Source organism: Melanaphis sacchari, unplaced genomic scaffold (assembly GCF_002803265.2).
Source record: "Melanaphis sacchari strain LSU unplaced genomic scaffold, SCAv2.0 Contig1237_pilon_pilon, whole genome shotgun sequence".
Taxonomy (NCBI): domain Eukaryota; kingdom Metazoa; phylum Arthropoda; class Insecta; order Hemiptera; family Aphididae; genus Melanaphis; species Melanaphis sacchari.
The window spans coordinates 35,068-45,377 of record NW_020270488.1 but is presented as its reverse complement, the minus strand read 5'-3'; the positions used below and the strand labels follow the sequence as shown (position 1 = coordinate 45,377).

The following is a 10,310-nucleotide window of genomic DNA, read 5'->3' as shown; positions in this document are numbered from 1 at the left end:
TAATTTATGTAGTATTTGGTAAAAAAAAAAAAAAGTAATTATAATTAGGTACCCAAATATTATTTTCCATTATTGATGTTATTTTATTATATTGTATTTAATTTCTTACGAATAATGACTTATATGTTTAAAACCATATATATTAAATTAAATTAGTATTATTTTAAGATTTTATAACTATATTATAATATACTAAATATAATTTAAGGAGTTCAAGTTTATTTTTCGAATAGAATTTTTAAAATAATGTAATTTTAGGAGGAGTTAGCACACATTTTGATTTGAAATGCAATCCGCATCGCCTGTCTCTTCAACATGCAAATTAATTTTTGACATATTTTCTAGAGAAAAATTGATTGAAGTAATAATTGACATAATAACAAAATTAAAACAAACGAAATTTTATTGTACGTGTACTAGTTATAAATTTATATTATAATTGTGATTTAAATTAGTACATTGAAGTCAAAAAAATCATCTTAATTGATAAATTTATTAATTGTTCTAGTATATCTTACTTAATTTTATTCAAATCATTTAATATTCCTGTAAATTTTTGCACTATTGGCAAAAGATTTCACAATCAAGGCCTGCTAAATCGATTAAAAGCGTACTGGTGTTCATAAATCTTATTATACATACACATTCTAATCTATATCATGCATAATACATTTTATTTTATTTGAAGTTCTACGTGTTTATTATCTGTAAAAACCACATGATCGATAAACTACAATATTTCATGTATATCTTAAATATATTTTAGACGTAGTTCCATGAAACTCAACAATAGTAGGTACCTATCCTTCATCCAGTAGTGATACCTTGGAGACGTCTAATCAATTATGTGCAATATGAATCACATGCCACGGACGCATAGTTCATTTCATTTTGATTTTTTACGTGAAGCCAAAAAAAAAAGGAAAATCTTAGGTTGTTACACGTAAAAAACTTTATTTTAGTTATTCATATATTTTTTCAGCACTTAGATTTTACACAAATACGTACTTCCGAGCTTATACATTTTAAATAATATTAATATTAAAGTATATAATATTTTAACATTTTAATACAGTCCATTATTAAAAAGGTAGCAGACATTAAAAACCTACAAAGTTATATTAAAAAAATAATTATAAAGAATATGATTAAGTGATATATAAAAAATTCGTTGGGAAGGTATGAGAGGTCAAGTCCCCATGAATTCTGCCACTCCCACTTGAATACTTCACAAGTACCTATCGCCCTGATGAGTACAAAGTGAGTCACTACTGCAATGGATGATTAAATTTGAATTCATTAATACAGCATTGCATACAAAACACGACCCTGATTGAAACGACATATCAGCATGCATTAATTTCTGAAAAACATTTATGTTTTAATGTATACATGTAGGAAATAATGAAGCAGCTAAATAATATTTTTCAATTATAACTAAAAACAACATGGATACATCCATAAACACTTAAATTTAAATAATTACCTATTACTAACGTAAGAAAAAAATTCAACTTAATGAACAATATATAGTTATATTCTAACGGTCAAATCCGCACCAACACGAGCATAGAAACGAGCTGACAAGGTTACAACTTAAAACATTTATATTCTTTAATAACGCACTGAGTTAATGACTTGCTCATCAATTTGGACGTAAAACACAATAAAAATTGATAGGCTTACCCGTGTGTCAAAGGTAATAAAACTCGCTATTATACCTCTAAGATACGGAATAACTACAGATATTTTTACTACTAACAGATTGCCACAACATTTACCATATTATTAAATATTAATGACATTTAACAAAAAACTACGTAAGTTTTCGACATCATTCAACTATAAATTACAAGTTAGTAAATAACTAAAAATATAATATTTAAATCTAAATAATTTAAATTCAAATGGGTAAAAATATAAACTTAACTCAATTAAAAAACAATATCATTAATTAGTTTTATAGTAATAAAAGTATACATATACGTTATATAGACATATAGGCAGTTTTAATATAGGTAAAGTATTATTTTTAACACCGGTCAAAAAAAGCTTAACGGTTACAATAGAATAATTAACTAGTTAAGTCATAAAACTAAAGAAAATTTTTTATTTTGCGTGAAATTTTGGATTTGTTAACTTAAACGTTTAATGGTTATTGTAAAATATAATACCTATTATGACTAAAACTGACGAACAGAGTCGGCGATTAACCCAAAATAATGTATAGGCGTTTTAAAAAACAATCGTTTCATGTTTGTGTGTAATATATTTATCTATATTTATACTGTTCTAACGGTTTTTAATACGTTCGTAGATTCTTGAACTTAAGTGGTGTGTATATTCAAAAAAAAAATTAAAAAAATTAAAAAAATATTATCGAAATATTTTTGTTGTTTTATCGGTACCAAAAGCCATACTAGGTATAACAAGTGAAATGTATACCTATAGTATAAAATATTCTTGCGTACCCCGCGCGATTCGTTAATACCTATATTATTGCTTACAGTAATCCGTTTCTCAAAACCATCGACACGATCAAGGGCGCCGGGGCGCGTATATGGATAGGAAAAAAAAACGCGGACGGCCGGCTAAAATCTTACGCCCACGACGACGACGCCGCCGTGATTCGAACCCGGGTGAACGCCGTTTGAATTCGACCGTGTTCGCCCGCCGCGTCTCTTCTTCTCCGATCAACCGCCCAATCGCGAGACAAGAAACAGGTTCTCTGTCCGGCGTCTCGCGAGCGACGCGTCTGAACGCCGCGACGACCAATCGCGGTCTTCGGCACGGACCGGTTTCTATCTTGTCCGCCGCGTACGCGAACGTCCGACTGCCGCCGCCGCCACCGCCGCCGCCGCCGCTCACGGAAAACCGACGTCGTCTCGTTCCGCGTCGCTTTAATAGTGCTCTGCAGCCGATAATTGAACGATTTTTGTCTTTTGTTTTTCCCGTATTTGTTTTATCGCGCCCGTGCCGTGTCTCGCGCACTCGAACGTCTCGATTTCGAATGTCCAAACACTCCAAACACGTGGTTTTCGTATTTCTTTTTACAATCGCACGGTCGCACGTATTTACATGATATTATTATATTGTTATACGTTTTGTGTGACGCGAGCGTCACCATCCGGACCCCTTGCACACCTGTTACAACCGCACGAGTGCACGACCTATACGGATTTCCACAATAGTCGTAAGTCTTAAGTAGGTATTTTACGTATTTTGGTTTTTTTTATTTTTTTTTCTTTCTAATTCCACCGCTCGTGCATTTTGTATAAGTGGTAAATATACCTAATTAACTTACGAGTAGTTAATTGAATGAATATTAAATTATTTAATTAAACTAGAAATGTCTTATTCATGTCGGTTAGAAAATCTTTTTTTGCTTGTTCTGATAGTTTCTTTAATATTTTCATCACAATTGACTTGCTGTTTAATTTAATTGCACGTCAAATTTTTATTTTCGTTTTTTGAAGTAACAACTGTTTGCTTTTTAAATAATTTACACTAGTTTCTACTTCTAAAATAATACTTGGATAAATTGGATAAAAATGGACAAAATTCGAGTTGTTCATTAAATATTTAAAAAAAAAAACTACATGAATAAATAATTTATTAAATATTAAAATATTTAGAACAGTGGTACGACAAAATAGTTACTAAATAATATTCTTAGTTCTTTATTTAGATAATTCATATCATATAATAATTTATGTATAATTTATATAATTCATAACTTTTATGTAATACATTAATATAATATTTAAATTTCACTAAAAAGTAAAATTGTTTGTATACAATTTTTTTATAATTTATTCACAAAAAAATTAATATATAAGTTCACCATTAGAAATTGAATCTTGTATTAATTCATTATCATTATAAGGTAGGTATAGAAGAAATTATCAGTTTTAATTAACTAAAATTCATAAATGACTCCAAAAAAAAAAAAAATCTTCCTGATAAAAATATTCTAAACAAACTTGATCATCGAATTATAATAATTTTATTTCCTAAATATAATATTTTTTTAAAGTACATTTTAGATTGTTTTATAATTTGATATAGATGTAAAATAAATTATAATTTTCACAGAAAACATTTTAAAAATTACAGAATTTACAAATAAATTGATTTCAATAATTTATACCTAATCTGTAGCTTTTATTTGATTTTTTGACTAGTTGTTTAAAAAAAGAACCAACAAATATGTCATTCCAACAAGTTGACTTTGCGCAATACTGGAATACATTACAAGAAACTGTTAAGAATATTTTATCATTAAACACAGTTACTATGGAAGCATGGAATAAAAGTTTCAATGATGTTTTCATTTTATCTATATCCTACCCATCTTCTAACAGTAAAAAACTTTATGAATCAACTAAGTTGTTGCTAGAGGAACATGTGCTTGAATTATTACACATTGTTCAAACTGAAAATGGTTGGAATCTGTTACAAATGTATTATATGTATTGGCAGCAGTATAGTCAATGTATCAAACACCTAAATTCATTATACCGGTATGTATTTTGTTATCCAACAATACAAATTAAAGTATATATGACGTATAAATGCATTTATAGGTACTTCAATACGCATAATATGCAGCGACATGGGTGGAATGGAAATGAGTTAATGTATAGGAACATAGGATTGACTGATACGATTTATATGGAGATCAAAGAACTGGGACTTGATGTATGGAAGTGTAATATGATTTTACCACTGAAAGACAGTATTTCCAAATTAATATTAGTTGAGATTGATAAAAAAAAACATAGAATTTCTAAAACAACATCTTTGAATACCATTACTGGTGTTATTAACTCATTTATTGAAGTCCAGAAGTCCGGGAGAAATCAACTAGAAGTAATTATTTATATTTTTTTGTCAAAATAGGAGAAACATTCTTAAAGTATAATTCAAATCAAAACAATTTTTATTTAGTTGTATCAAAGTTATTTAGAGCAACCATTTTTGGAACAAAGTAAAAAACACATTAAACTTGAAGCTGCAAGATTGCTACAAGAATTTACGGTGTCGGAGTATTTAGTTAAAGTATTGCAATACATGAAAGATGAAGATTTTAGATCAAAGAGATATCTTCCTGATAGGTAAGAGTTTAATATATTGAAGCTACAATGATACAAATAATAATTAATATTTTATTCCAGTACTTATAACACAATACAATTAATGTGTTATCAACATTTTGTTATTGATCATTTTAATTTGATACGAGAGGATTCAGTAGCAATCATAAAGGAAGAACAATTTTATGACATGAGAAACATTTATGTACTTTTAAACAAGGCTAATTATGGATTGAACGAAATAGCTGATATTTTTAGACAACACTTAGAACAAGATGGAATGACAGTTATTGAATCTCTAAAACAAAAACAAGTATGAATTGAACAAACATTTTTAAGTAAAAATTACAATAAATAACATATATCATTTTTGACGTATGTATAGGTTTATCTGCATTTTATTGAGGCACTAATAGATTTTCATAAAAAAAACGAATCCATAGTTCTAGATGTGTTTAATAATAATATTTTATTCATTGAAGCTCTTAATAAAGCATTTACAACAATTGTTAACTATCAAATAGTAGAAAATCAACGATCAAAGTCCCCAGAATATTTATCAAATTACTGTGATATGTTATTAAAAAAGTCGTATAAAAGCATAAATGAGGTTGAATTTGAAAACAAACTATTACACTGTATTGCAATATTTAAGTGTTTAAATGATAAAGATATATTTAAAAATATGTATCAAAAGCAGCTGGCTATTCGATTAATGCTTCAACAAAGCCAGTCTACTGACGTAGAAAAAAGAATGATTATCAAATTACAAGTAAATTAATCAAATGTTTTTAAATATTTATATGATGTTAATTAAGAGTTTGATTTTTTAGGAAGTTAATGGTTACAAGTTTACAAGTAATTTACATAAAATGTTAATTGATATTAGAGTATCAAAAGGATTAAATGCACAATTTCATAATGAATTCCTTGAAGCAGCTAGCGATAAATTAAATGTCTCTTTTTCTACGTATGTGTTAAGAAGTGATGTTTGGCCTTTGAATTCATCTACTACATCATTTGTTTTACCTAAACAACTAATATCTTGTACACAACATGTAAATATTTAAATATATATAGTTGATTAATAATATCTGTTAACACAGCCTTATTTATTTTTATCAGTTTGAAGTATTCTACAAAGAAAAATTTAATGGAAAGACGTTAACATGGATTCACCACATGTCTCGAGGTATGGTTACATATTTTGTTAAATCATTATAACACTATTATAGTTTATTGGAAATCATTTGTTTATTGTATCAATAGGCCAATTAATATTAAATTATTTACAAAAAACATATACTGTTAAACTAAATACATTACAAATGTCAATATTGTTACTATTTGAAGACTATGATACATTGAAATATTCTGATGTTTATGATTTACTTCAAATAAACAACAATGAACTTAGACAACACATTGATAGCTTAGTCAATTGTAAATTATTATTGCTCGATGATGATGTAAGTAAACTGATTATAATTTTTATTATTTCTAACACTATTAATAATTTATCTATTTATTATTTTAAGATTATTAAATTGAACATGGTATTTTCCAATAAACATACAACATTCCATGTAAATTTAAATATCCAAAAAGATACACAACAAGAGATTGAACAGAATGTTAAAACCACCAAAGATGATCATAAACTACAGTTACAGGCCACTATTATCCGAATAATGAAAGTGCGTAACACATTGAGACATAAACTACTTGTGAATGAGGTAAGCTAAAGTTGATTATTGTTATTTAATTTAACTATAACATGAATGGTGGAATGTAAAATATGTCAAAGTGTGTAATGCAGTACTATTCACCACTTATCGAATTCGAATAAAAATAATAATGAAAATAAATTTGTTTATTTGGAATCAGATTGACGTGAAATGAATTTATGTATAAAAATTAGATTTCTATCTTAAATATATAGAAAGAAGCATTATCACATAAAAAAAAAAATATGAAGTTTGAATATAATTATTTTAACATGATTTTTAATCATTATAAAACAACAGTTTTGAAAAATAAAGTTTGCTAGTTTTGTCGTTATCAATTCTCATGATTATTTTTAAATAAATGACAACATATATTTGAAATTCTTACATTTTTATGTATTTCAATTTCATGAATAAATATATAATATAATGAATATTTAATAATATATGTATAGGAAGCTAAATTTAATTTATTTATTACAATGCATAATATATGTTTTTCTTTTTATTCATTATTGGATTCATCGAAATATTGATTCATTCAGTTAATAAAGATACTCAAATTTTCTAGTTACAAAATGAATCCAATAAACGGGAATCACTATGTATTATTTTATATTATGTTAATGTTAAGCGTTATATTTCAGATATTTTCCCAGTCAAATTTATTTTTTCCCACAAACGCACTAATAAAAATATCTATTGAAGAACTCATTGATAAAGGATATCTTGAACGCAATGAAAATGTTAATGATGAGTACAATTATGTTGCATAACATTTTTAAAACACATTTTTACATTATATTAACTTTATTTTTAAATTATTGTTATTTTTTATTTGTTTTTTTTTTAAACGGTTTTTTTTTTATTAATTAAATATTTTTATAACTTTTTTTATATTCTTTTGAACCCTTAAGTATTGATTGTAATCAATTAATATTTTTATATGACAAAAATATAATTGTATTTCATGTTATTTTTTATCATAAAGTATTGGTTTGTATTGTTACCAAATTTCTGTTAAAAATGAAAATATTACTTTTGAACCATTGTATTACAATTTATGATTGAAACCATAATGCTAAGAACCGCCGTTAAAACGTAAGTCAGTTAAGTCTTAACATTTCGGTAATAAAGGATCATTAAACTGCATGCTATGTTTTAAAATATACATCTATTTTAGAAGCATAAAGTAAAAATTATATTTTATTATATATTGAAATACACAAAGCTGAGCATTAACTAGTTAAAAAGTTAATTTTTTTTAACTTTTTAACTTCACTAGTTAGTTTATTTTCTAATCAATTTACTAACTTAAGAAGTTTCATTGACAGTTGAAATAACTTAGCTTTTTGCAATTGATATAAGAATTTTTTTAATACAAATATGAATTATTAATTGTATTGTTTTAATGTTTATGGCCTTCAATTGCTATATTATCTAAAAAAATAATAATATTTGTTAAATTATTAATTTGAGATGAGTATAGTTTAAATTAATGAATAATATACCTATCATTTAATGTAAAAAGGTATTAACATTTTACACTGTACAATGTAGAATGTACATTGTACATAATGCCAATGGAGTAGGTACAATGAATTTGTATAGTCCATATTACAAAAATGAATCAATTGAATTTATAAACTAAAAAACTTCTGTTTTAGTTTTTTAAGTTACTTAACATTTAAAATATCAAATAAATAGTTTTAATAGAACTTCTTTCACATCTAAGTTGAAAAACTAATATTTGAATTAAAGGTATAAAAACAATAATTTTGAAGAATTTTTAACTATAAAATAATTTACTAATTTTATAATTTTTTTTTGAATTTTGTTAAATTCCTAGGTTTAAGCACTTATTAAATGGTCTTATAAATGAGTGTTTTCTTTATCAAAAAATACTGTTTTTAATTCATACAATACATATTGACAATTACCACAATTTTCCTTCTAAAAAAATATTCGGAATTTTTAAAATATGTAAAAATCTAACTTAATCTAATTTTGGTTTTTATATTATTTGTTCTTATACTAAACTGTATACTTACATAGCATTATCTATATTTTTCATGTCTTTAAAACTATTCACTTCATATAGTTTATTCCACATACATATTGAATTTTTTTTTAAATTGTACCTATATGGTTGCTTACTAAAAAAAAAACTTTATTCATTACAAATAAAATGAATGAAAAAAATAACGAGGAATGGTGTATGCGAGCAGTGTTACTGGTGGCTTGGTCGTGGTTGGTGTTTGACCGCCGCCGACGTCTGGTTACGACATGACATGGAGTGCGAAGAGACGTCGTAAAGTGAAAAAATACAAAATGTTCATTTCATGAAACAATATTAAAATGATGCTCAATCAGCTAATATAATTTTTATTTATTTGTGATCTAAAGCATGAACTTTCAAATAACATAAAAAGGAGTCACCAAACTTATCTTGGAATATGTGTTTGTTCATCCGAGTTGTAGAAATATTGACTGTTGCTGTTTTCAAGGCTACAACCACTTGATTAGACCGTATTACACTATGTTTCCTATTGAGTTGAATGCAACTCTAAGAGTAATGACTCTGCCTTCACACAAGCACCGCCACCAGTGCGGCGAACTAATGGAAAAATCTGCTCCAGGAAAACTATTTAATTTGCTATAAAATTTGTTTTGGGTATGTTTACTTTGAAGCCTTATTAAAATTTTTTTCTTTTAAATTAGTAACTTCTTAATAAAATAACTCAAATTTAGTACTAATTGAAAATGATAAATTAATTTTAATTGTATGCCAAAAGGGCTCTTATTGGACAGTTAGCCCCAATGACACGTACACATAGATTGATTAATAATAAATATAAAATAATAAAATGAAAAACACGCCAACTTGTATGCTGTACCTATAAAATGCTAAAGGCACCACCATAATACTAAAAACAATATATATAAATAAAATAATAAATAATAATATTAGCAAAAACTTATCGATCTTTTATGATAGGTAGTGTAACGAAATTCAAATCTTCAATGTTTAGTTTGATATAATGTTAACTTTTATTTTTATTATAGTTTTTTTTTTTACATATATTAATTTATATCACAATATTTTCTTTTCTTTCCTGACTTATTATCAGTTTAATACAATGAAAAAGGGATTATAACAGTTTTATGGGTTGGAACTACTTTTTAGTGTCTTTGGCGCTGCCTCTCGAAGTCCTCCTTGCGTCCTAGAATGTCTTACACCATGCGGCAAAAAAGCAGGAAATTTCTGCAGGCCGCGTCCATCACTCTGTCCCGGCGATGTTGGTCTCTGGGCAGTTCCTCCGTGGATGGCATGCACAGAATATCCTCAACGTCCTCCGGAACCGGGTTTCTGCCGATTGAAAGTGAGAGTTGATGTCTGCTGTCTCCCAATAAAGACAGTCGAAGATCGTGTGCTTGGTATCATCCACTGGGACTGAGCAATGCATGCACTTGGGACTGTGCGCCC

General features: G+C 27.0%; 2 protein-coding genes across 2 annotated transcripts; both read left to right on the top strand.

Moving 5' to 3' along the window:
• Positions 1-3,136: 3,136 nt before the first annotated feature.
• LOC112590947 (cullin-2-like) lies at positions 3,137-6,320 on the top strand. Its single transcript, XM_025334561.1, has 9 exons — positions 3,137-3,204; positions 4,185-4,523; positions 4,587-4,872; positions 4,951-5,117; positions 5,178-5,409; positions 5,482-5,706; positions 5,797-5,868; positions 5,930-6,154; positions 6,222-6,320. Exons 2-9 carry the CDS (start codon positions 4,210-4,212, stop codon positions 6,318-6,320), a joined length of 1,620 nt encoding a protein of 539 aa, XP_025190346.1. The 5' UTR covers positions 3,137-3,204; positions 4,185-4,209.
• Positions 6,321-6,647: 327 nt separating this feature from the next.
• Positions 6,648-10,281, top strand: LOC112590946 (cullin-1-like). Its single transcript, XM_025334560.1, has 3 exons — positions 6,648-6,832; positions 7,471-7,580; positions 10,011-10,281. The coding sequence occupies exons 1-3, from the start codon at positions 6,650-6,652 to the stop codon at positions 10,279-10,281; spliced, it is 564 nt and encodes a 187-aa protein (XP_025190345.1). The 5' UTR covers positions 6,648-6,649.
• The last annotated feature ends 29 nt before the right edge of the window (positions 10,282-10,310 follow it).